Source organism: Hylobates moloch, unplaced genomic scaffold, assembly GCF_009828535.3.
Source record: "Hylobates moloch isolate HMO894 unplaced genomic scaffold, HMol_V3 SCAFFOLD_2, whole genome shotgun sequence".
Lineage (NCBI taxonomy): Eukaryota > Metazoa > Chordata > Mammalia > Primates > Hylobatidae > Hylobates > Hylobates moloch.
The window spans coordinates 44,360,734-44,388,044 of record NW_026652277.1 but is presented as its reverse complement, the minus strand read 5'-3'; the positions used below and the strand labels follow the sequence as shown (position 1 = coordinate 44,388,044).

General features: G+C 39.5%; 1 protein-coding gene and 1 non-coding gene across 4 annotated transcripts; both read right to left on the bottom strand.

Annotated features, from left to right (window-relative positions):
- Positions 1 to 13: 13 nt before the first annotated feature.
- On the bottom strand, positions 14 to 24,645 carry PPM1K (protein phosphatase, Mg2+/Mn2+ dependent 1K). Of its 3 annotated transcripts, none has more exons than XM_058433015.1 (7): positions 24,383 to 24,645; positions 17,702 to 18,200; positions 16,705 to 16,805; positions 7,935 to 8,100; positions 7,386 to 7,530; positions 5,949 to 6,005; positions 14 to 3,599 (listed from the first exon to the last, which is right to left on the bottom strand). In XM_058433015.1, the coding sequence occupies exons 2-7, from the start codon at positions 18,139 to 18,141 to the stop codon at positions 3,468 to 3,470; spliced, it is 1,041 nt and encodes a 346-aa protein (XP_058288998.1). In that variant the 5' UTR covers positions 18,142 to 18,200; positions 24,383 to 24,645; the 3' UTR covers positions 14 to 3,467. The 3 variants fall into 3 exon arrangements, with proteins under 3 accessions (XP_058288998.1, XP_031998360.1, XP_031998440.1); XM_032142469.2 differs by having other exon boundaries at positions 5,871 to 6,005; positions 24,383 to 24,644; XM_032142549.2 differs by lacking the exon at positions 24,383 to 24,645 and adding an exon at positions 23,750 to 23,921 and having other exon boundaries at positions 5,871 to 6,005.
- Positions 14,769 to 14,872, bottom strand: LOC116477277 (U6 spliceosomal RNA). The gene has a single exon (XR_004250420.1). It is a non-coding gene; the product is annotated as a U6 spliceosomal RNA (small nuclear RNA).
- Positions 24,646 to 27,311: the final 2,666 nt, after the last annotated feature.

Below are 27,311 nucleotides of genomic sequence, written 5' to 3'. Positions count from 1 at the left end.
CCTTCTCAAAAAAAAAAAAAAAAAAAATTAGCCAGGGGTGGTGGCATGCGCCTGTAGTCCCAGCTACTCAGGAGGCTGAGGCAGAAGAATCGTTTGAACCCGGGAGACAGAGGTTGCAGGGAGCCAAGACCGCACCACTGCACTTCAGCCTGGGTGACAGAGTGAGACTCCATCTCAAAAAAAAAAAAAAAAGAAATACAAAATCTGTAACAAATGAACAGCTGATGGAGAACAGGACAGCATTTACTTCTGAATCTATAAGGTACTTAAGAACTTATACTTGTGGAAAATTACAATGACAATGAGTATTCCACCAAACAGATGGTGGCAAATAGTTAGGCAACACATATTAGAAAGGTGATTTCTATACTACACATAAATGAAAGACAAACCCAACCACAATTGATGTTTTACTACATTAATGTAATTTACACTATACCTATACCCACATGGCAAATTCAGTTATAACTGAAAAACTAGAGCAGTCCCTTTTTTTACTACGATTTGCATATTTTCCAGTATCCTAATACATGTATACTTCTCTTTTATAGATTATGATAATCTACATTTAAAATTCCATTTTAATATTGTGGCATGAAAAATACAAACACCAGTACAGTATGTTTTATGCTTACTCAAAGTTAACTGGCTCAGAGTTTTAAAAGCTTTCCCGGATAAAGCAGAGTCAAGTCTACCCTATATCCCCATCCTATAAATTCCTCTTTGTCGAACCTGGCAATCTCAGTGAGCTATGATTGCACCACTGCACTTCAGCCTGGACAACAAAATGAGACTCTGTAACTATAAAAAACAAAAACAGACAAACTTGGCTATCTACCTCAATCCATCCATCACCCTCACGCCTTTGAACTTGACAACATCACTCCTGATCTTAGTTTTTAAAGTAAAAGATAGGAATTAGTAATGTAAAGCATTCAAGACAAAAATGAAATCTGCATATTTGTTTATTTATTTATTTGAGTTTTTGCTCTGCTGTCCAGGCTGGAGTGCAATGGCGTGATCTTGGCTCACTGCAACCTCCGCCTCCTAGGTTCAAGCAATTCTCCTTCCTCGGCCTCCCCAGTAGCTGGAATTACAGGCGCCCACCACCACGCCTGGCTAATTTTTGCATTTTTTGATCGAGACGAGGTTTCACCATGTTGGCCAGGCTGGTCTCTAACTCTCGACCTCAGGTGATCCACCTGCCTTGGCCTCCCAAAGTGCTAGGATTACAGGCTTGAGCCACCGTGCCTGGCTTAAACCTGCATCTTTAGAATGTCATTTTTGTGCGTTAGTTTTCCTTTGTCTGTTGGTTTGGAAATTCTCCATGTTCCTAAAGTAGCTTCCACATTTCTGTTCCAAGAACTGATCAGAAAAAACAAGATGGTTTCCTGCTTTAGTTGCCTCCCTTTGGTTCCTCACCTCTCAGACAACAAACAGAATGTTAATAGTCTTTCCTGTGATGTTTTTCCTTCTTTCACCTAACTTCCCTTGAAAAAAAAATCGAAATATTTATTTAGCACTTTTTTCAAAGGGCAATTCCTGATTAATATAGGCAGAAAAACTCAAGATTTATCTTCTTCCATTCCCAAAAACGTAAGAAGATGTGAATATTTATATTGGGCCCTCCTCTCCTCATACACTTTTACCTAGCACTTAAAGAAAAAAAAAGTCAACTCAAAAAACAGTTGAAGGTATATACTACATCAACTTTTTCTTTTGTTTCTGCCACAAAATTCCGTCATTCTTAAGATTCAGTATTTTTCTCACATCCTATTACTTTATATACAAATTGCCATATAGCAGTTTTTAACCTATTTCCTCATCTGCTGATAACCACTGGTTCTCCACTATAAGGAAATTGCCCCTAGTTTGTCAAGGGTCCTTAAAAATAATATATCAATAATTTAAAACTGGTGAAAGAGCTATGCAAGATTGTTCCCTTTAATTTTGTATTACTCCAAAATATACATATGTACACATACTCACACATATAACAAATTTACATAGTTTGCAGAAATAAACTACAGAAATAATTCCAAACACACATTTAGAAATTCACATTTTAACAGCAAACTTACATGCACATAAAGAGAAGTATAGTTTTACACTTTCTAAGTTTCATAGCAAGCTGAAATGGAGAATGTTTTAATGTTCATTTTAGATTGATTCTTTCTCCTAAGTCTTAGAAAATGAGCAAAAAGGAGACATAAAACTCAAGCTATGTCTATAGCAGTATCAGTCAATGTGGTATTATTTTTACTAACAAATTATTCAATTGCTTACTCTATACAAAAAGTGATATATACATACTATAATACTATATACAAAACACAAAATAGCGTTAGAGATAACAAATGAGAACTTCATAAAAATACTTGATTCCATCAGTATTTAACTTTTGACCAGAAGACTCAGCCTGTGCATTCTTTTCTGATATTAAGGAATAGTTACATTTTTATAGCATTCTTAACTATAGAAAAATAGGAATGAATGGAGGGGAGGGCTGATGAGACAGTTGAAATACATATTTATAAATATGTATACAATTCAGTAATGTCATATCATCTGAATTAATGTCTTTTCTTTTTTTTTTTTTTTGAGATGGAGTTTCACTCTTGCCGCCCAAGCTGGAGTGCAATGGCATGATCTCAGCTCACTGCAACCCCCGTCTCCCGGGTTCAAGTGATTCCTCCTTCCTCAGCCTCCCGAGTAGCTGGGATTACAGGTGTCTGCCACCACACCCAGCTAATTTTTTTTTTTGAGATTTTTACTAGAGATGGGGTTTCACCATGTTGGCCAGGCTGGTGTTGAATTCCTGACCTCAGGTGATCTACCCACCTTGGCCTCCCAAAGTGCTGGGATTACAGGCATGAGCCACTGTGCCTGGCCAAATTAATATCTTTTGCATGGTTACTTTCACCAGTAAGTGGTCCAGAATACAAAATATGGTAACAGAGAACTGTTTTCATACTTATTCCTTGGTACAGTTATTAAAAATAAAAACTTGCATTTTAGGATTAGGGAAGTCTGGAAAAAAAAATTTTTTAAACTTGGAGATCACATATTGAATAGCTGTCAAAATTCAAACTGACTAGTTTTGAAGAACTTCAAAAATGTGTTCAAATGAATAAAGAACAAAAATGACCAAAAGAAACCCATAGCTGCCTAAGAGTCTTAAAAATTATTACTGTGACACTCTCATCTCTCATCAAGTGTATCCAAACCACTTCTCATTTGCTCTTTCCATTTAAAGACTCACAGTAGCTTCACTACACATATGTTTATACTGAACATGTACAGCTGAACATAAATATGATGAGCATTAATGAAAAAACTACTATCTAAGTGGTTTACACTGACTTGTGCACTGATCTAGTGAGTTAGGAGACCTTTTTGATCTTATCAGTTTCTTGACATGCTCAGTGAAAAACTGGTGCACAGAAACTCTAAGTCCCAGCTGGTAATCAGGCCCATCGTCCACTGGAGGCAAAGCTTCTGCTGAATGAGAAGTTGATTTCAGAGTTCTTATATTTTCCCCAGGCACCAAAAGGCACTACTACTGCAGTACTGTTATCCTCAGTACCATACTGTATTGCCTGCAAGGTGTGGCAGGAAGAAAGAGAAAAACATTGGAAATCACAGTCTATACAAAGAGAAATCAGCCTTTCCTTCCCTTGGAAATACCCTTCCCCTAGAAAGCCAAACTGGTCTTATGTGCAGTTACTAACCTACTTATTTCACAATGGTTTGTGATTTTCACCCTGTATTAATGCCCACAAGGATTATTAAATTGCACATGGAATAACAGATGACCCAAAACAACCATATTAGCTATATTCTGCTGTAGCAATTTTGGCAACAGAAACACCAGTGGACTAAGGGGCATTGGTATGCAGCTCCTGAAAATGAAGATACATGTAAAGCATTTAGTGTAGGGAGTAACACACAGTGCAGACTTGATAATTGTTAGCTCTTAACAGGAATTCAATTCCCTTTAGGGAAATTCACCGTAACAGAATAAAAACCTTGGAAATTGAAAGACAAAAAAACTATCCATAATCATAAGAGAAATACAAATGGCTCATAAGCCCATGCAAATAGCTAACTCCACCAACAAAGAAAAAAGATAAAAATTTCTACACTAAAATTTGATTTTTCCATCTATCGAATTGGCAAAAAAAAAAATATGGTAAGAATTTGGAGAAACAAACTGTAGAACACGCTAGTGTAAACTGGTATAGTATTTCTGGAGGATAATTTGGCAAACTTATTAAAAGCTCTAGAACATTGTGTATTCTTTCATCTAGAAATTTTATTTATTTATTGAGACAGGGTCTTGTTCTGTCACCCAGGCTGGAGTGCAGTGGCACGATATCGGCTCACTGCAGCCTCGACCTCCCTGACTCAGGTGATCTTCCCACCTTAGCCTTCCAAGTAGCTGACACCACAGGCAGTACCACCATGCCCAGCTAAGTAAAAAAAATATTTTTTGTAGAGACTGGGTCTCGCCATGTTGCCCAAGCTGGTCTTGAACTCCCGGGCCCAGGCAATCTTCCCATCTCAGCCTCCCAAAGTGCTGGGATTACAGGTCTAAGCCACCATACGTGGCCTAAAAATTTTATTTCTAAGGGCTCAAGCAATCCTCCCACCTCATCGTCCCTCATAGCTGGGACTATGCATGCATGCCACCACACCTGGATACTATTTCTAAGAATTAAACCTATTTCCTGAAGGAAACAGATATGCACAAATAGACATCAGAATGTTTATTACAGTGCTTCCTCTGTAGTATGGAAAAAATAAACATAAACTAAATTTCTTGACCAGAGGAACTTTAAATGAATTATGTATAAGAATAAAATGGAACACTATGCATTCATTGCAAATTTCATTACCTTTGTGAATTAGAATGCAAATATCTGCAAGACAGGCAGTTGAAATTGGGAAAGAAGTGTTCATCCACGAAATTGGGCCTATTTCCTCACTTTCATGAACACCCTGTTTAGCACGGGTGAAGGCAGTAACCAAATGAATAATTCATATATTATAATCATGTTTGCCCATCTAAGTAAATAATACTTTTAAAGTAAGGTCTATTATCTTAATTTGGGAAATGCAAAAATAGCTGTTGAATTAAAACATGCCTCTAATATTTTAAATAATACAAAGCATAGTTTACGTTTTCTTTACTGGATATCACCCAGCTTTCTTTTAATTTTAGTTCTGACTGACACACAACCTCATCCCTGTGCCTTTTTGTATTTTGGTTTATCTTTTCCACACACCCATTCTGAATAACCAGAAGGTGACTGTGCTATATCCTCAAATTGGATATTTGCTTGGAGCACTCTAGTTTAATGGTGAAGTGGTTGGACTTGGGAACCTAGTTGTTTGGGTTTAAAGTCCAGTTCTGCAATTTAATAGTTTTATGACCTTCAGTGATTAACTCTGTAGCCTCTGTACCTGTTTTCCTCATCTGTGAAAAGCGACAATAATAGCTCCAACCTAATAGGGTTACTGTGATGATTACAATATATGTAATTGTACATACTGTACAATACATACAGTAATGAGTTAATACATATGAATATTGTCTGACACATAGCAAGTGATATATTAGTTTACTATTATTATAATTTACTATTGCCATTACTATCATTTCAAGGTATATACAAAGCCAAAGAATAAACAAAGCACATTTCCTTGGCATATTAAAATTTTAACTTGGGGAAATAATAAAAATTTTATAATTGGAAATACTATGGAATCAAGTGTAAAATTCACTGCAACACTCAAAAGCTAAAACACAATGCCTGGACTGTCCTTTCCTTCTCCTTGAGACTTTTCAGGCAGAAGCTCTGGGTCACCTGTTCAGTCACCGCATGGGCTGCTTTGTTGGGATCATGGCACTGATTGACAAAATCACAAATCTCTTGACTATTCACCATGAAGTTAATTCCATCTGTGGTGAGGACCAGGAAGCTGTCATCAGCATGATGTAACTGCAATCAGAACCAAATGCCTATGATTATAAGCTAGACTCTGCCTTAGCACAATCTTGCTAATTCAAAGGTTTTATCTGTTTTGCTAAGTGGTCATCTGTGTAACAGCTTGCAAGCTGATATGGTTTGGCTGTGTCCCCACCCAAATCTCATCTTGAATTATAGCTACCATAATTCCCATGTGTTGTGGGAGGGACCTGGTGGGAGGTAACTGAATCATGGCGGTGGGTCTTTCCCATGCCGTTTTCATAATAGTGAAGAAGTCTCACAAGATCTGATGGTTTTATAAAGGGTAGTTCCCCCGCACATGCTCTCTTTGCCTGCCACCATGTAAGAAATGACTTTGCTCCTCTTTCACCTTCCACCATGATTGTGTGGCCTCCCCAGCCATGTGGAACTGTGAGCCCATTAAACCTCTTTCCTTTATAAATTACCCAGTCTCTAGTATATCTTTATTAGCAGTGTGAGAACAGACCAATACATAGGCAAACCATGAAAATGTAAAGCCTACATGTTGGGCAAAAGCAGTAACATTTAGAATTAACCAACAAGGATAAAGCTAATATTTAGTTAGCAAAATATAAATAGTAGTTAAAAGCAGAAAGTAAAGAGTAAAGAAGTTGCAATCCTCTGAAATCCCATCACCAGAGGTAATCACGCCTAATAATTTAGCAAACACCCTTCAAGATATCTTGATTTAATTCCATAATTTAACATCACAAAGGGAGAATCCAGATAGCCCAATGCTGAAAGGTAGCTCAATGTAATGGTTATGAGTGCTGTCTCTAAGCCCAGGCTTCTAGGATTTGAATCCTGCCTCTATTATCTGGTTGGGTGAGCAGAGGCGCATTGACATCTGTATGCTTTAGATTTTCCTTGAAAAATGGAGATAGTAGTACTTATTTTGAACAGAGCCCAGCACATAGTACACTCTGCCTAAGTATCTGTTAGATAAAATGAAATGGGGTATCTATAACATGAAGTGGGATATCTATAGACTTGAAACCCTTCATGCAATTAATTAACAAGTGTTTGCTGCCAGTTTTGGAAGCCTACACTATACTGTGCTAGGGACTATAGTGGCTCAGGAGTTTTAGAGAACTCTCAGCTCATGGACTGGGTGTGTGTTGGGGGGCAGTTCAGGACAATGAGGACACTGATTAGTACATGCAAAGGATGCCACAGAAGTAGAGGTAGGCGATTATGCTGGCTGACTGGGTGCAGGTGATGCTGGCATCTTATTTTACCGGAAAAGTTTTTTTATCCTTCCATAAATTACTCCCTTTTAAAAATCATTTTGGTCTCCAAGAAAGGTGCAGCAGAGACAATCCTACATTCACTCTCTGCAGGTTTATCAAGTGTTGGCAGGTCCTTTCTTACCTTAATCCTCTTAGTTTCAGGTTCTGCTATGACACCACTGGTCTTAAGGTCCAAATCTCCAATACTTCTTGTCATTGCAAGCCTGCCATTTACGTGAGGCTGCCCCAAACTATTCCAAGCTACAAAACCACCACATTTCTTGATCCTGTTAAAAGTTAAATGACAATGGTGTGATATGTAGAAAACCCTTTGGGAGGCCAAGGAGGGCAGATCACGAGGTCAGGAGATCGAGACCATCCTGGCTAACATGGTGAAACCCCATCTCTGCTAAAAAACAAAAAATTAGCCGAGCGTGTTGGCAGGCGCCTGTAGTCCCAGCTACTCGGGAGGCTGAGGCAGAAGAATGGTGTGAACCCGGGAGGTGGAGCTTGCAGTGAGCCAAGATTGCGCCACTGCACTCCAGCCTGGGCGACAGTGAGACTCTGTCTCAAAAAAACGAAAAGAAAACCAAGTCACTGTTAAACTTAACCATGACATCAGTTTGAAAACTATTATGAACTAAAAACATCATCCACATAGAATGATATGATGGATCAGTGGTGGTAGTACCTTTCTTTTTCATCTTTTCTTTCTGGAGTATGGTCAGTGGTCAGCTTCATGGGTTTTCCTTTTCTACACAAAATAGCCCGGCTGTCCCCAACACTGGCTACAACCAGTTCAATACCATCTCGCAATAGGGCTACTGTTGCAGTAGTCCCAGAGGTCAGAAGAGTTGCTACAAGTATTATGAAAAAAAGAGTACAAGTTAGTGACAGTCAAATGATTGGATATGGAATTTTTATTACAAAATAAAACACAAGCATGATAAACTACTGCTGGAATATATCATTCTAATTTAACTAGAGCTAAGCAAATAAAATGCAAATGAACTATGTAAGTAACAGCATGCAGAGAAACAAGTATTTAATTCAGTAACAAGGCTCCATGCAAACGGAAAGGTTGCTAACCTAATTTGGCAAACTCTGCATCACTATCTACAAATGGCCTCTATTCATATCAAGTAGAGCTGACTTGAACTTGTAACAACACCTTCATGGATATCTGGTGTCTGGACTGAAAGTATTAAAATTTAATTAGGTTGGCTATGATGGTGGGATGACTTAGGTCTACTTGAGCCCACGGAGGCAAGCTGACTTATCTATAGTCTACAGATTTAGAAGGTTTTCTCTTTCATTTTTTACTCCTATCCTGTGAACATATTATCAGTTAGTAGGCTAAGTGACATATGCCAAGGGCATACCATTTGCATATTCTACCTCTGTATGCTTCTAAAACTGTTTCCATTTTATAAATGTTCATCAAAAAAATCCTAAAATGGTTACAGGCTCACATTCTTTTCTGTTTATCTTTGTACTCCCTAGACGTGAAACAAAGTTACAACCATCATTACAGGAGCAGAGAATCTGGGGGAGGGGAGGTGGGGAATGAAGTTCATTCTAGCTTCTCATAAACTTGGTGTAGTTAACACTCCTAACTCCAGAAGGTTATAATACAAAGAGGTGGTCTCCAAACGCAGGGCAGTACTGCCAGCTGCAACTCCTGGAGTCCTGCTTGGGCCCAGAGCATCCCACGAATACGAATTTTCTCTAATAACAAATAAAATTCATTGTTACTGGGCTTGAGGTCACCGTTTCCTCCATCCAACTCAGACTGCATTTCTGCATCTTCCTTTGATTTCTTCTAACAGTGTCTGCCCTAAGTCCTTCACCACTTGTTAAAAATTGTTAATTTGCATTGAACCTTGTCAAAAGTGAGAATATTGTGAAATTATGGGCTAAAAAATAAAACAAAGTGGAAGAAATTGGAAAAGATAACTTATTTAAAGCAGGCATTGTCTTTAGTAACACTCTTAACTCTTTAAAACATTCCAAAGATGACTTTGATTTTAAAGGTAGATTTAGGAAAAACGAAGTGCTACTGATTTGACTGATTAAGACTCAATCTTTCTAAGTTTTTTTTTTCCCCAAAAAGATAATTTTGAAAACTTCATCAGTAATGCATTGGAGGGAGATATATACATAAATGGATTTTTCCAATCAGTGTATTAAAATGCCTGCTTTAATCAGAAAAGTAAGATGGAAAAGCATGAATAAACTCTACTTAATCTTTTATAGTCATGCTGAACTTTCTTGAGAAATAACATTTATAGTTGCACTATCTTTCCATTTTTCTCTTGATTTTGGAACTGTCGTGCCAATGTAATATTTCTGCAATGCTGAAAGATATATTTGTCCACCATATAACATAAATGTTTTAGCATAAGTATCAGTGATATTTATATTACAAATGTTAACTCGTAACTTTAAATTACCCAAACGACTATAAAACAGTGGAATCTTTACAGTTTGACTAACTACGATATTTCAAACGATTTAAAGAGCCAGGTAAGGGGACACGGCATTTATTCAGATGCTACCTGTCCCAGGAATTTAATATTCCTTCCGTTTGTTTAAACCATCTACAATAGTTTTCTTAAAAATGGTTTATTATTGGCCACAGTAAAAGAGTTAAAATTTCATAAGTAAAAGTTTAGTTATTTAGGCTTGTAATTCATGGCTCGGTCACCTAGGAATTTTAAGAGTTTGACTTTTTACCAACCCAACTTCACAGTTCCAAAATCCCAGGATTTATAGGAAAGGCTTCAAAACTAACTGTCAATTCTGATTTGCTAAGCATTTAAGAATATAAATATTAAATCAGCATTCATTTTCATTTAACGTTTAACATGGAAGTAAAAATTCTCACTTTTTGCTCTAACAACAAAACTAGAAAACTAAGACATCTTTCAATAAGTTCTTAACACTCACTGGACAATTTCTACTGCAAGTCATCTCAACTAATGGGACAAAGAGATGTGGGAACCTTCCCGTAGTCCAGGCTAGGAACCGCTGGACTCCTTCACCTGGGACAAAATTAAGCAGATCTCTCTTTCCACTGAAGCCCAGCATATAGTGTCCACGGGCTCCAGGTCTAGAGCTGCTGACCAGGCACAGTTCTCTGCCACAAATAACACGCACAGAGGCAAATAGGAATTTCACCCAGGAATTGTGCTCAAACATTACAAACCTGCAACACAGGGGAGAGCAGAGAAAGAGCTGCAAAATAAGGGAAGGGTTTTTTATTTTGGTGAAAATTTAACTAGCAAATTATATAATATTCCAGGAGATGCCAAATCAATTATTCTAAAACTCAGTTTGTTCCAGTTGATGGTATTTTGTAGTTGAGTCTATTTTTTCATCACAGGGTAACACTTCTTTCTTAATTTTGTGGTTACTAAGGTTGAAAAAACTATATAAAAAAGTATCTGTACCAAGACACATAAATAGTGACACAGACCTACATTTAACACACTCACAAAAACACTCACACATATACACATTCACTGAAGTAGTTGGTCTTAAACACAGTAAATCACTACCTTTACTGAGTTAGAAAAAATGCACTGTAAATTTGTTTGGTAGCAATATCAGAATTGTCTCAATAATAGAAAGGTAAATCTACAGTTACAGCATGGAAGAATTTGTATCTGACAAGCAGGATGTAAACTACAGTATACCACCAAATTACTGGGACTTAAATATATATATCAAGAAGGAATCGAAGCACCCACTATACAAGATACATGGAGTAATGCATTTGTTAATGGTGCTTAATGCAGAGACTTAGTACCTAGAAGGCATTTTTGAGTAGAATGATTAATTTAAATCCATTGTTTAAATAAAGGCTAGCAAGACTCATGTTTATAATTTTATATAATTCACAAAATGGGTATTTCTGCAGCTCTCTCTTTCCCCCAGTGTTGCAGGTCGACACATCAAAAGAAAAATGATCAAGATTGTGAATGCCAACATAAAGAGCAAAAGCTATACTTTTCAAAGTATAATGACCCCTAGTAATTACTCAATTGTGTAAATAATACTATGTATAAGCCAATACAGTTTCAATATTTATTAAAAATGGGTGTTCTAGACTCATGATTCATGAACACCAAAATCAAAGTAATGAGCTGAAGCAGTAGCAGCACAGTAAGAACATCTCATCAATGCTCTCCCTACTTTTTTTTCTTTTGGCTGTCCCGGCATAGGGGATTCAAAAATGCTGTGTTTACAGCCCTGGTTCTTTTGTAGTTTAATTCTTCCATAAAGAGGTCACAGGATATGAAGAACATAAAAGTTTCTGGTGAGACTCACAATGCCATCAACGTCCCCCACTCTGAATGTCAGAGCAAGGCTTCTCTTTTTGTTCCATTTGTCCCTTTCAGAGCTTTGTCGCTTTCAAAGTTTAAGCAATCTGGAAACACTCTGAAGAGCTTATAGGAAATACAGAATTATAACCTAATTTTCTACCATCTAGTTTGTTCTAAGTGCCTATCTGTTTATAAACAACAGACTGGTGGGATATCATCCGGATTTACTGGCTGCTTTTATTAATTGTAAAAGTAGACATTACTGGTATAAATTGAATAAAAAAATTAAAAGATGGTGATGAAATTTGCTACTGATAACTAAGGACAGGTTGAAAATGCATTAACAAAAAAGCAATAAAAATAGCTGACAATTTCTTAAGGGCAAGGGAATCTTGTTCTTGCCATTTCTTGATAAGTGGCATTTTGATTTTATTCTTTTCAAAATATCCCCAGCTACAATAGTAAATTATTTTATTTTATTCTACTCAAACGATAACCTTTTATTATATTTTACAGATCAGTCATCCAGGACATGCTCCATCTGTGGTTGGAATCGTCTCATTTTTGAAAGGACTGAATGCACATAAAAGTCTCTTGCCCATGCTGAACTCACACATGCCTGGCAGAGAAGAGCTCTCACGAAGTGTAACTTGAATGTGATCTTGCCCAGGCAACAGCAGTGCCATTCAACAGTTAATATTTTAAATGTTAGTAAGAGAATTTGAAGTTCTTTACATAGCTGTAACAGCTTTGGAACTGAAGTTGACAGGAGATAAGGCTGTTTTAATTGCACTTAAGAAAGTTAATATGGTATTGATACAGGAGCTAGAAATAAATTATTTAGGCAGATAGTGAGGGTAAAGGAGTCCTTGGCAAGGCTTCCCTTTTATCAAAAAGCAGCCTCCAAACCATTTCTTTTCTAACAAAGAGCAGCCTGAAAAATTGAGCTGCAAACATAAATAAGCAAGCTGGAAGCTTGCACAGGTGAATGCCAGCAGCTGTGCTAATAGAAAAGGACTACCTGGGCTGGGCACGACAGCTCATGCCTGTAATCCCAGCACTTGGGGAGGCCAAGGCGGATGGATCGCCCGAGGTCGGGAGTTAGAGACCAGCCTGACCAACATGGCAAAACCCCATCTCTACTAAAAATACAAAAATTAGGCAGGCATGGTGGCAGGCGCCTGTAATCCCAGGTACTCGGGAGGCTGAGGCAGGGGAATCACTTGAATCTGGGAGGTGGAGGTTGCAGTGAGCTGAAATTGCGCCATTGCACTCTAGCCTGGGAGACTACAGTGAAACTCTGTCTCATAAAAAAAAAAAGAAAAGAAAAGAAAAGAAAAGGGCGACATGGGGCAACTCTGTCTCAAAAAAAAAAAAAAAGAAAAAGAAAAGAAAAGGGCTACCTGGGGCCAAGCATGTTCAATATGTTCCATCTTCCCTTTTCTTTGTCACCATGTGTAAAGAAATGGGCAACATGGTGCTGGCCAGGTAGAGAACCCATCTGCATAATAAAAGATTAGGGTGGGGGTGGCCAGATTCTTGAATGCTCTGCAAATTGCACACCTAGGCCTAATCAGTTTTTCGTGTGCTATGCAAATGGCACATCTGGTCCAACCAATCTTTCGTGCCCTATGGAAATCAGACACTGCCTCCTCAAGCTCATCCATAAAGCCTCCTGCACTTCAGCATGGACTAGAAACCTGTTTGGGACCCCTCTTTTTGCAGGAGAGAGCTTTTCTCTTTCTTTCACCTATTAAGTCTCCACCCTTAACCTCACTCCTTGTGTGTCCTCGTCCTTGATTTCCTTGGCATGAGGCAATGAAACTCGAGTATTACGCCAGACGAATGATGCTGCTTCAGTAGGACTGAGGGGCACGCCTCTCTTTTATACCTAAAATCTCACCATTAGTAATTCACTTCTATGGTTTAAGCCTTTTTCAGGTGTCTGCTAACTAAAATTCAAATCCATCCAGGAGTGACAGCTCATTAAAATGCATATATTGTATTAATAATTTGATTAAATCAGCTATATGATAATAAAAGAAATAATTACAGTAACTTCAGTGAGAAAGAGTAGGCAGTGGAGATCTCAGTTCAATCCAAATAATTATTGAGTACCTGCCAGGTTCTATGCAGGGTGCTGCACATTGGAGATTCAAAAATGAATAAGCCACAGTCCTTCACCTCACAGGAAGGGTTCAAGAAGAGGGGAAAGGGGTTAATACTAAAAGAGAAAAGATGAAAGAAACTGGAGAGGGTAAACTGCACTTACTACAAAATTTTGTTTCACTGGCACTGGTCCTATCTATATACATAGGCCGAAAAGAATATTATCCACTCTTATAATACTGATACTGCTTCAGTTCTTGCTAAAAACTAAAGTTTTAAACTTAAATAATAACTTTGAAATGTAAAACGACATTTAAAAAAATCCACAAATTGAACAGTTACACAACATATGGCATTCTATCTTTAGTGGCTTTAATGTATTTGATAAAATAGGCCCTAAATATCAAAAGACAATTTTTGCCATGTTTGAAGCCTTTGGCAACTTATTAAGAATAAAATTTTTAAATGTTCTCAAAACACTAATTTTTTTTTTTTTTTTTTTGGGACGGAGTCTCACTCTGTCGCCCAGGCTGGAGTGCAGTGGCGTAATCTCGGCTCACTGCAAGCTCCGCCTCCCAGGTTCACGCCATTCTCCTGCCTCAGCCTCTCCAAGTAGCTGGGACTACAGGCGCCCGCCACCGCGCCTGGCTAATTTTTTGTATTTTTAGTAGAGATGGGGTTTCCCGTGGTCTCGATCTCCTGACCTCGTGATCCGCCCGCCTCGGCCTCCCAAAGTGCTGGGATTACAAGCGTGAGCCACCGCGCCCGGCCTCAAAACACTAATTTTTAAAAAACACAGACCGATAAAAATATATACAAAATAAGAATTTAATAATAAATAACAAATTTAATAACAAAATAAGATTTAATAACAATATTGTAATAGACTTTTTCTTTTAGTACACACTAAGCATCATCCTGTTTTGCTCCATTATACTTTCAAACAAATTACCATTATATGAAAAATACATTTTAAAATATCTTAAGAATGTTCTGGGATCATTACCTCAAAGCATATGAGAGAGGAATTAAATTAAATAATGCATTTTAATTTCTTTATTACAAATGAATTAATTTTATTAAGAATAAAAAATATGGAACACTTTATGTATTTGGGTGCCATCCTTGCACAAGGACCATGCTGATCTCTGTATCATTCCAATTTTAGTGTATGTGCTGCTGAAGTAAGCATATGAATTACATTTTTGTGATTAATTTCTTTATACAACTGTTTAATTGTTTTTGTGACAAAGGTATCTTTAGAAAGTTTCTTTTAAGATAGGCAAGTTAATTAAATTCTTTAAGTTCAAAATTCTGTTGAGTTATACTTTATTCAATAATAAAAGGAGTCTTGTCATATTTTACATCAAGTCAATCACCGATTGGTTTAGGCATCTACATTGACTAGATACTTTTAAAAGAGGCTGATGGCATTGAGAAGGTCAATGTTTTTGGTTGGTGGTCACATGCCTGGGATAAATATGGACATTCTCATCCAAAAACCGTGCCCAGTAAGCTGCAGCTATTTACAGAACAGCTGGGGCACACGACCAGCACTACAGTCAACAAACATTGTGGTGTGAGACATAGCCAGACTCACAGCTAACTCAGTTATTATGAAATAAGAGCATACCAAAATTCAGGAAGTAATAAAAATAAAACCATAAGAAAACATTTGATTTCCTCTTTTCCTTCAGGTGTTTTAACTATTCGGAACAAGAGCTAAATCTTATGCATAAAGTTTACCTCTTTCAACTTCTATCTTCTTAAAGGTAAGGGTCCAGTTGAAAGGAAAAAGAAAAATTCCAAAGGAATGAGAGAAAAGAAAATGGGCCTAAATAATCTACAAACTGGAAAACATATCCCTGAACAGAGTGGACTGTAACGCTTTCCTGAGGAGTGGGATAGTAAGGTTCTCAAAAAAAGGTCAGGAAAAAATCTCAAGATGGTAAATAGAACCATCCCAGAGTTACCTTCTCCTCTCATCATGAGAGGATAGAGAGAATGCTGGTGGTCAGGAAAATCCCAGCCCTAACTCTGAACTGACCTTTACCACTCTAATCTTCAGTTCCTTCCCTCTGAAATGCAAACAATCTCTATCCTTATGTATTCCAACTGAAGACTGTTCAACTGACATTTCTGTGGTGCATTTGATTTCTTTCTTTTTTTTAAGAAAAGAATGAACCAAATACAGATCAAGATTATTGCATGATTCATTTCCAAATCATTTACAAGGTTACATGCACACATTCATTTGGCTGGTACAGAAATTTTCAGGGTTAACTTTAACAGCAAAATATTTGGGACTAGCTAACTAGAAAACGTTTGCTGAATTTTCCTGAAATGGTTTTGATAAATTTAGTCAAAACCAGAAACATTTCACTTTCAAAATTTAAGGACATACAGTACACAAAATTTTAAATTCAGCTAGCATGCCCTTATGCTGAAAATATCACTAGTTACCAGAGAAAAGCTGCGAGATTGAGCTTTTTAAGAAGTGACAGAAAAATATTTTCCTTCTAATTATACAAATTAGTGCATATTAACCATTGTCTTTTTCTATTTAGGACCTATTTGCAATTTTTCTTGTTGGACAATGACTGTCCTCACTAGATGTGATTACCCTGTAGTGTATTTCAGCACTTGGTCACCAGATCCATCTAAAAAAAAACCAAAAACCCAAAACAAAACTCATAGTATGGACATTTTGTCCATAAAATGAACAAACAGATTAAACATTTTTAAAATCTTTTAAAAACTAAAGTACAACATCAGAACTGTTCCGGGGCTTCTCTTTCTGAAAAATTCTCCAATATATTTCATTTAAAAGTGAGGAATTAACATTAATTTGAGTTCCCAACAGCATTTAATGTGATTCTTCATATAAACTCATTTCTATATAAATCCTTACAAACAATTGTCCATTAAAATCCCCTCCCCCAAAGGACTTAAGTTGTTTCCTTTTTACTCCTCCCCCACCCCATGTACTCCCTAGGACCCAAGGAATGTGATAGTTTTACATACCATCAGCAGACAGGCGGGCATGACTCGAAAAGGCTTTATCTATTTCTAGAAAAGCCAAGGTCAACAGAGTTTCCAAGTTTTTCTCCTTAGGAAGCAAATCCCTTTGTGGGGAGGAAAAAAAGAGCCTCAAACAATCATTTTACAATAGGTTTTTCTCCTCACTGTTACTCTAGCTAGCAGTCATTCCATACAACGGGCCTCATGATTTTCCTGTCAAATGCTGAAGACTTACTGGCTAAGGAATACTTATTGAGAATCCACTAAGTATCAGGCACTGTGATAAGCTTTTAAGGGCACAACAATGAAAGTCCAAGTCCTTGTCCTTGAAGAATTGATCCTCACTACTACAACCCTGAGAGGTCAAGAGTTCCTTCCTATTGTGAGTTCTTTCGTGGAATGAGGTATACACAGGAAGTCAAGAAATGGTCACTGGGAAGTCAAAAATAGTCACATGGTCGTAACTCCATCACATGTTCTCCCTCTTTCGATTTTAGCAGTAATGTGATCGTCAAAAATGCATTAATAGTAGTTGAAGTAAATAAACTGAAGAGCTCCAAAACGCCTGCATTAGATGCATTTTTCCACACTAATGCCAATCATCCAAAGCTATTTTCAACAAGTCAAGTATTCAAAGTTATTCACACCACTTGAAAGAGTAATTACCATTTACTGAAGCACTTATCTGTCCTACACTGATGGGAGTAAATGCTTCTCATAGCTTATCTCATGTACATTATGCCACTTCACTTAAAATGATCACAAATTAAGTGCTATAGATTTTAGTTAATGCTTTCCCCAGGGGAGTTGTTAAAACATGCATTTCTGAAATTGTGATAACCATAAGTAATAAATGGCACACTTAAACTACTGCTCATTCGTGAAGCATGCGACCACTCAAGTAACTATGTTTACCCTGGAAGCCTCAGCCAAAGGGTGAAAGTTTAAGTAGGAAGTATAGGGGGACTGCAAAGTCAGGAGTGAAAGTCATTGTACATACATAATACATTTCTCCATGTGGGTATGACAGAAATCAGCTGCTGCAGGTCCACCGTGTCCATCATACACTGCAAAGTACAGGACCTCATCTGTCAGCTGAGCGAAGTCAAACCGATCTTCATTCTCTTTCCGTTTGCCAATCTGTGAGGCGCACCCCACATTTTCCAAGCTGATTTTGGGAATTGGCTTGCCATACTTAATGCTGGGTGGCAGCAGAATTGGCTCATCGATGCGGTTATCCCAGATCCCAAAATTGTCCCAGGTAGCTGGACTCCCACTACCGTCTGGGTCAAACCGAGAACACCTAGGCTCTGAAGTGGAGCTGTGGCATGTGGGTGTCACCCGCCTGTCGTCCTGCAGCAGGCGGGAGCTTAGCAGCACTCTCCTTCTCACCTGGTTCCCACCACTTCTGACCAAAGTAATTAAGGCAGCTGTTGACATAACTCAGCTCCAAAGGACTCAGTGATGAGGGAAAGGTCAATGGAACAATAATGGAATGTCTTTAAGAAAAATGATGCAAGTCACAGGGGACAGAGGGAGAGAGGGGTAGAGGAGGAGAGGGAGAGAGACAGAGAGAGAGAGAGAGACCATCAGAAATTTTGGATATAACTGATATGTCATCAAATATTACCAAAAATGAAGCTCATAAAGGATTTGACAGAAAATACATATATTTATGTTATATATTGGGTAGGCATCCAATAGCCTACTTCTAAGAACAGTGGATCAAAAATGAATCGATTTTCCTACCGCATTCACAGCATTTACATTCTATAAAAATTTGACGGTGTGCACATATACAGAACATGTATCTCTTAAACTTGAACCTGCAATCACTTGTTAAAATGCAGGTTCTGACCCAGTGGCTATGGGGTGGAGTCATTCTGCATCTCTAACCAACACCCTGGTGATACAGAAGCTGCTGGTCCCCAAGTTACACTTCTAGTAGCAAAAACACATAATACATGTATAAATAAATATACTTCCCTTCATTAACTCTATTACTTTCAAGAAAAGGTAGGGGTAAATATTAACAATAGCAACAAAGTCTGTTCAGGAAAAAATAACAGGCTAATAGAATACTTAAAATAGTTCTGTTTCCAAAGAATGGCCAAGTTTTAGCAAAAACATAATCTAGGATAAATCTAAGTTTTATTTTAACATTTCTCAACCTACTAAGCTTTACATACTATATTACTATGGTAAATATAAATTGGTGTGCAAACACCCCAGAGGCACAAAGTTAAGCCAGTTTTGATGCTCCCCATCCTGGTAGACTCTCTCACTAGGAGGGTATGTGGGTATGATCTCAGGAACCTGGCAGCACTGCATTTGTGACAAGCAGCCCTGATTTCTGAACGAGTGATCTACGTATTTACATTCACAACTGCAGCTCTCCTTTCCCCAACCCTAGCAACCCAACAACACTTGAGACTACACTTATTTGAAACGATTACTTTACACCCCCATTTCTGGACTCCACCCCGAAACTCAATCCTAAAGCCTCTCTTGGCATTACATGGTGTTACCAGAGGGAATTCCTACCCCACTGCAGGTAGAGCTGTTTCTGGGAATTTTCCATACAAATAAAAAATTTGTCTCCATAGGATTTTGTTCTATTACTTTATTCTTTTAAAATCAACTTGAAAAGATGGCAGAATACTAAGGTTTGATGATGTTGGTGGATGGTCTACAGATATTATATTATTCTCATCGTATGTTTAAATTATTTCACAATAAAAAATGAACTTGAAAAGATGTATCTTTCCAAAAGGTATAAACATACACAAATGAAACCCAGCTTGAGTGCAGTTATGAGAAAATGCACTACAGATTTCAAACAATTACTTTCAGGAGAATTTTTGGGAATCAGTCTAGCTATGTATAGGGAAGGCCATTACTTCTTTCGGTGGGTAAAACAGGCAAAAGAAAGAACAAGGTTCCAAAGAACATCCTTAGATGTTTATTTGTTTTAATTTCTTGTAGAGATGGGTTCTCACTTTGTTGCCCAGTCTGCTCTTGAACTCCTGGCTTCAAGTGATCTTCCCACCTCAGCCTCCCAAAGTATTGGAATTATAGGCATGCGCCACAGAGACTGGCCTCAATCTTTAGATATTTAAGCAATAAAAAAATATATGAGCTCTGCCGTCACAGAATTTAGAACAAAGATGGCCACCAAAACAAGTAATGTATCATCAAAGACTTAGGAAGTCATCCCTTCTTGGCCTTTTGGCCAAGATTCTGCATAGAAGGCTGAAATTCACTTCTTTGTAAGACAACATTGTTGGGGGGTTGGAGAGTGGCAGAGACACAGCATCTCTGGTTATCAAAGAGAAGTAACATGGCCAGACCCGGTGGCTCACACTTGTAATCCCAGCACTTTGAGAGGCCAAGGCAGGCAAATCACTTGAGGCCAAGAGTTAGAGACCAGTGGGCAACTTTGCAAAACCCCATCTCCACTAAAATACAAAAATTAGTCAGGTGTGGTTCCGCATGCCTGTAGTCCCAGCTACTCAGGGGGCTGAGGTGGGAGGAGTGCTTGATCCAAGGAGTTTGAGACTACCCTGGGCAACATGGTGAAACCCTGTCTCTACAAAAAGTACAAAAATGAGGTGGACAGATTGCTTGAGCCTGGGAGGCAGAGGCTGCAGTGAGCCAAGATCACACCACTGCACTCCAGCCTGAGCAATGGAGCAAGACACTGTCTATTTAAAAAAAAAAAAAAAGAGAGCAAGAGAGAGAAATAACACATTCCATTGCAAGAGATGTTTGTTCTTTTGCTTCTAATTGAGAGTTAGATTTTATTCAGCAACAATTATGGATTCAAGCCAGCAATGGTGTGTTAAAAAAAATTTAAAAAACCAATTATGTTAACTATAGGTGATGAATTCAGACTTCAAACTATAACACAATCTACCAGGTAATAGAAGTACTGATTATTTGGAGATAATTCCCAAAGCAGCTTTATATAATATAGAAAAAAAAAGAACTTTAAAGAAATACATTTATTAGAAAATATTTATATTTGAAGAGTTAACTTGAGATTAGCAAAATGCTATTCTTTTGGTTTCGGTCTGAAAGTATATATGCCATATTCAGCCTTCAGCTACTTTGCAGTCATACACCTACTTTAAACCAGAGTTCTGGAATTACAAATAAATAAATATTAAAGTTTTTCTGCAGCTCTTCTAGTATATTCTTGACATTTTATCTCCTCTTTATCCTCCCCCCAATTTTTTTCTTAAAATAATAAAATAGAACTGCATTCTCACAGAGAACAAATATCCACTGGAAACATTTTTAAGAAATGAGATAAAATGCAAATTGAGCAGTTTCTATAAGGCTAAAAACCTGCGTATTTTAAAATCAATCATCAACCTGGCATCCTTCCTCGTGTATTGTTTCTATAATCATCTCAGAAAGCAGGCAGTCATAGGAAAACACCTACTTTAAGGCATATTATTGGCAGAGATGAAATGTGACCCAGATATATAGATAGTTTATAAAAAACAAATAAACAAAAAACCAGATCGGCATCGCTTAGGTAAACAAGAGATGGTACGAAGTGGCTCCATGTCCTTTTCCATCTGCAATGTAATTAAATCATATCAATCCCCTCCATATTCCCTAAGAAACAATTCAAAAGCAGCTGGAGTTCCCAAAGTAAATAACAACTTTGAATTAAACCTGCACATTAAGAAAAGTTTCCTCCTCCAGAGCTCCACAATCGGGATCTGCCATCAGAGACCCCACAGCTCTGCCGATGCCCATGGGAATGACTATGCTTTGACCTGCAAGGCAAGGGGAGTAGAACTTGTGATGTGAAAAACAAAAACCTTAAGGAAAAAAAAAAAGCAATCAGTGTTCTCTACAACAAAAAGAGTGGAGAACAAATTAGCAAACACCTAAGGATTGTCTTTTGTCAATTCAGCAATTAAAAATTGGGATGAGTTCATTATTCCGCAAACGAAGAGAGAGAAGGAATCTTTTTAAGTAAGCAGGGGAGATTTAGCTCAATCTTTTGATCGGAAAACATGGCCAGTTTATTTTTATAAACCATTTTAACATTATATTCAATCTTTGGAAGTCAAGTCATCCAAAAGGAAAGCACTGTCTCTGGCAGGAAGGTGCACTGGATTTGAGTTAAACTGTTGTTGTATGTTAAAAGCAGGTCAAAAGGGCAGTTTAAGCACATGCCAAAATTATTCAGGAGTTCTAAAGTTCCGAAACCTGCTTAGATTTTATCCCTGTAGAAAAAATGTTTTAAGAAAGCATTCCTATCTGCCCATTATGAAGTGGCATTTAGGTATCTACAACTTCCACAATGAGAACACAGCCCTTTTAAATATTCTTTTTTTTTTTTTTTTTTTTTTGACCGGGGTCTCGCTCTATTGGCCAAGATGAAAAAAACTGGAAAAGACAAAGTATCTCGCTAAGGGAACCGCTGCCTTTTTTTTTTTTTTTTTTTTTTGAGACGGAGTCTCGCTCTGTTGCCCGGGCTGGAGTGCAGTGGCACGATCTCGGCTCACTGCAAGCTCTGCCTCCCGGGTTCACGCCATTCTCCTGCCTCAGCCTCTCCGAGTAGCTGGGACTACAGGCGCCCGCCACCACGCCCGGCTAATTTTTTGTATTTTTAGTAGAGACGGGGTTTCACCGTGGTCTCGATCTCCTGACCTCGTGATCCGCCCGCCTCGGCCTCCCAAAGTGCTGGGATTACAAGCGTGAGCCACCGCGCCCGGCCTTAAATATTCTTAAACCAAATATTTACCTATCGACCTTTTTAGAAAATCAATTAAGGCATCTCAGTAAATTCAAATAGTATGGAAATTTCCAGAATGTATTTCAGCTAATTTGGACCCCAGTACCTTCTTTATCAATACCCTGCTAGGAGGAAGGGAAAGAAAATTTACTGCTTTACCTGAGGGGCAAAAAGAAAACAACAATAAAAACTCCAAAGGACTCCCCTTAGGTTTAATGTGAATATGTCTATGTTCAGATGTGTGACTGGAGAAAAGTGTGAAATGTGAGCAGTGAAAAGTACTCAGTATTCTATTCCCATAGTTATCTTTTAAGACGTTAGTAAATATGCATACAAGCCACAGACTATATCCTAAACCTGTTAACTTTATAATGCCTTTAAGAACTTTCCTTCACAGTCTATTATGTCACCAGCCACTCTCCTCTCTTCTTTCCTCGTCTCTAAGGATTCCAGTCAAGGAAGTTGCCTGGATGATCAGTAGTAATGACTAAGGTTGAAAGAAAAAATCATTAGCGAGAACTCACTACTCAAATATTGTAACTAAGGTATTTTATCAGACACACACACACGCACGTGCTGCTCTTCTTCCTGCCACGGCTGCCTAACCAGAATACCACGAACCATGGCTGTTTTTTCTTTTTCTTTCTGAGACAGGGTCTTGCTCTGTCGCCCAGGCTGGAGTGCAGTGGTGCGATCTCGGCTCACTGCAGCCTCGACCACCCAGGCTCGAGAGATCCTCCCACCTCAGCCTCCCAGGTTGGGACCACAGGCACATGCCACCACGCCCGGGTAATTTTTGTATTTTTTTGTAGAGCCGAGGTTTCGCTATGTTGCCCAGGCTGGTCTCGAACTCCTGGGCTCAAGCCCGCTTTGGCCTCCCAAAGTGCTGTGATCACAGGCGTGAGCCATTGCTCCCGGTCTCATTGCTCTTATTCATGGTCATTGTAATCTGTCACTTTAGTCGCTCATTCTGAAGCCGAAGGACAACCTCATTCCTCCGCCCTGACGGAAAGAACCGATGAGGCCTTGCTGCACTTTAACAGTGGGAGGCTCGGAAAAGCCCGTGGAGCTTTAGAGACTGCAAATTCCCTGGCTATTTCCACCTAGAGCCTCTTTGTCACATCCGATGAGTTCTCTCATCTACAGAAAGCGGCTGCTGAAAAAGACATGACCAGCTACAAGGCCTTGAGTATTACAGCGCTCCCTGCGCAAAGTAAAACCCAAGTCCTCTGATCAAAACCAGCCGGGGCTGTGCATCCTTCCCGATGCCGGACCTCCTGAAAATCTCACCTGGGTACAGCTCAGGATCCTGGGCTCGGCTCGCTGGCCCTGACAGGCGAGTGGTCAGGGTGACACACGGTGGGAAGAACACAACACGCCCGCCTGCCTGCGAAGCCTCGCAAATAGCTGGGCTCCCTGGGCACCTTCTGCCGCCAGGTCTCCGCCTCCCAACCTCCCTCTGGGCGTACCGAGCCCGTTGTCGCCACGTTTCCCTCGCCCGGGCGGCAACGCGGCACCCACCCCGCAGCATCCTCGCTTCCGGGCCTCGGGCAAGGGTCTCCAGTCTCGGCCCACCCACCCTGCCCCCCTCGCGCCGCGTTGGCCCTCCAGCCTGCGACCACATTCAAGGCCGAGCGCAGTCTGGGCTAGAAACCCGCCGCCCGGGGCGCAGGCAGCCCAGCTGGGCCCCGCCCCACCCCGACGAGCTGCTCACGACCTCCGAAGGGAAGAAAGCGGCGCTCTAAGAACCCAGAGAGACCGCCGGCCAAGCGCCGACTCGGGGGGCTGGGGAACGGAAACCGACGTCTCCCCTTCGCCCTCCCGGGAAACCCTTCTCCGCTTACTCTCCATTCCGCGACCGCCAATAAAGAACAGCATACATGGTTAGCAGAAATAAATGAATTGCACTCTCTAGGCTCTTACCTCTGGATGGCTACGTCCCTGAAAAATGTTTTAATTCGCTAACGGAGGGCGGGGGAGGAGCTTTCTTGGTCGGTAAATAAGAGTGCCTTCTCCGTTGTCTCGAATCTCCGAAGCAGGCAGTCAAAGCGGCCACTGCCTTGCCTGCTGGAAATTCTCGAAAATTTTTCTCCCGCAGTTGACCAGATGAAGAGGGGAGAAGTCTGTTCCCGCTGACTGACAGCAGATCCGGCCAGTCGGCGCTCGGCGAGACGGCTGGCCGGCCGCCCGGGCCCTCGATCGCAGCCAATCACAGATGCCGATGGGAACGAGCCTCCCCGCGGCTGCTGTTTGACTTCGCAGGCTTCCAGCTGCGCAGCGGAGCGACGTCACCCTGTGCCAGTGGTGGCTCGCGGCGGCGCCCCGCCCACCCGAGGTTAGCGCCCAGCCAAAGAGGGGGCGCGCTTGCGCGGTGGGTGGGGCCGCGAGACTTGGTACCTCGCCAGCGGGCGGAGCGCGGAGGGGGTTTCGCTTCGGGCAACGGGAGTGTGATTGTGACCGCCAGGAAACCGAGAACGGAATGCCAATACTGCTTAGGCTTAGAATTTGAAAGGCATCTGATTTCACTGCCATGTCTTTGAAAAGCAGTGCACAGTGCAGTCTTCTTCGTGGCTGAACAGGTATCTTGTGATCTTTCGGCAATGTCTATTCATGCATTAAACAAGTATTTCTGTGTTTAATGAAGGACATCTTGTATGCTAGACATTTGCTAGGCACTGGGGATACGCCCCTAACACAGCTAGACACGAGAGCTGCCCTCATAGAATTTTCAGTCTAACAAAGAAGAGGGAGAAAACCAACAAGTAAACAAGCACATAGAATAGTAACTAATCATGTCAAGGAAAGAAATAGACATGGTGTGGACACGGGGATAACTTCAGATACGGTTGTTATATGAGAACCTTATAAGATAGCATTTAAACTATCAGTCATTCAGCCATGGAACCAATAAAATGATGAAATGTGTTGGGCAGAGAGGACAACAGACAAAGGTCTCTCGGTGGGACAGCCTGGCGTTTTGGAAGAAGAGAAAGAAAGCCAAGTTTCCAGCATATTGAGGGAGGGAAAGAGCAGCATGATATGAGGGAGATGAGGCAGACGGGGGCTTGGAGTTGGCATTACATTTTAAATTTAATGGGCTTCTATTGAGTCATTCGAAAAAAAGAAGTGAAAGGATCTGGGTTTAGACTTTACATCACTTTGGTTAGTGTGCAAAGAACAGTTAAAATAAGCTATTGGGAAACTGATTAGGAGATTATGACAGATGAAATTTAAGGTGGAAGATGACTTTGATTAAACTACGACAATATCACTGAAGGGAGAGAAAAGCAGAGAGATTAGAGATTTTAAAGATAAATAATTAACTTGATTTGGCATTTTAGTTATTCTAGGCCAGGGACAACTGTTTTGAATCCAGTGCATTTAATAACCCGGTTAGAGAGTGACTCTCACATTGACGGCTCACGAATTATAGTAATAACCTTGAGTAATATTATGTTGAATTGACGTCTTTTCATAGACTTCCTGGATTTTTTTTCTTTTTTCTTTCTTTCTTTTTTTTTTTTTTTGAGACAGATTTTACTCCTGCCCCGGCTGGAGTGCAGTGGCGCTATCTCAGCTCACTGAAACCTCTGCTTCCCAGGCTCAAGTGATCCTCCCACTTCAGCCTCCAAAGTAGCCGGGACTACAGGCACGCTCAACCATGCACAGCTAATGTTTGTATTTTTTGTAGAGATGGGACTTCCCCATATTGCCCAGGCTGGTCTTGAACTCCTGAACTCAAGCAATCCACTCACCTCAGCCTCCCAAAGTGCTGGGATTACAGGCATGAGCCACTGTACCTGGCCTGGAATTTAAAAATAATAATAATTTTATTGAAATATGTGTCTTAAAAAGTGCACATATCCTAAGTGTAGACAGCTCAATGAATTTTCACAGTCTGCAAACACCTTTGTATCCAGCACCCAGATCAAGGAACAAAACATTATTAATACCTGGGAACCCCATCAACCTGCCTTCCAGGCACTGCCTTCTTCCAAGGGGAGTTTCTATGCTGACTTTCAACAGCATAGGTAGTTTTGCCTATCTTTACACTTGTTATATATAAAGCCATAAAGTATGTGTTCTTTTGTTTTTGGCTACTTGGACTCAACATTACACTTGTGAGAGTCTTCCATATTGTTGTATGCAGTTGTAGATCATTCATTTTGTTTTCCATTCTGTGGATATACTGTAATTTATGAATTCATTCTTCTGATGGACATTAGGGCAGTTTGCCATTTAGAGCCATTATAGATAGTGCTACTATGAGCATTCTAGTACATATCTCTTGGTGATGACCTTTTCATTTGATGGAGTATTTTGGTAGCTAAGTTACTATTAAGTTTTTAAAAATCTGCTCATCAATAATGTAGTATCATGTGTTGCAATATCTCAATCATTTGGATCAAAATTTGATGCAGATAATAAAGGACTTTGCTTTCACAAATGTGAAAAAATTTGGTAACAAGAAAGAAGAAAGATGTGGGAAATTTTAAGCTTGGAAGTGTAAAATATTTTGAATTGTCCTCTTGTTTTGACCTTTTTTATAACCACTTGCATGCCCAGCATCGGAGAACATCATGACTTTGCTAAATCCTTGTACCATAACTGACTGGAATCCACAGTCACATGATAAGCAAAGCCACTTAGGCTGTTCTGAAGAATATCTTTGATACTAAAACAGTCCTTGAAATTGCCTTTGAAAATCACACCATTTCACACTCTACCACAGCTCATTAAAATTAAAGCCAGCAGTTTACTTCTTTTGAATTATATGCTTCTGGGTTTTGAATCTCTGAAGCATAGCTAAATACACTACAAAAAGAATTCATGGCCAGCACAGTGGCTCATG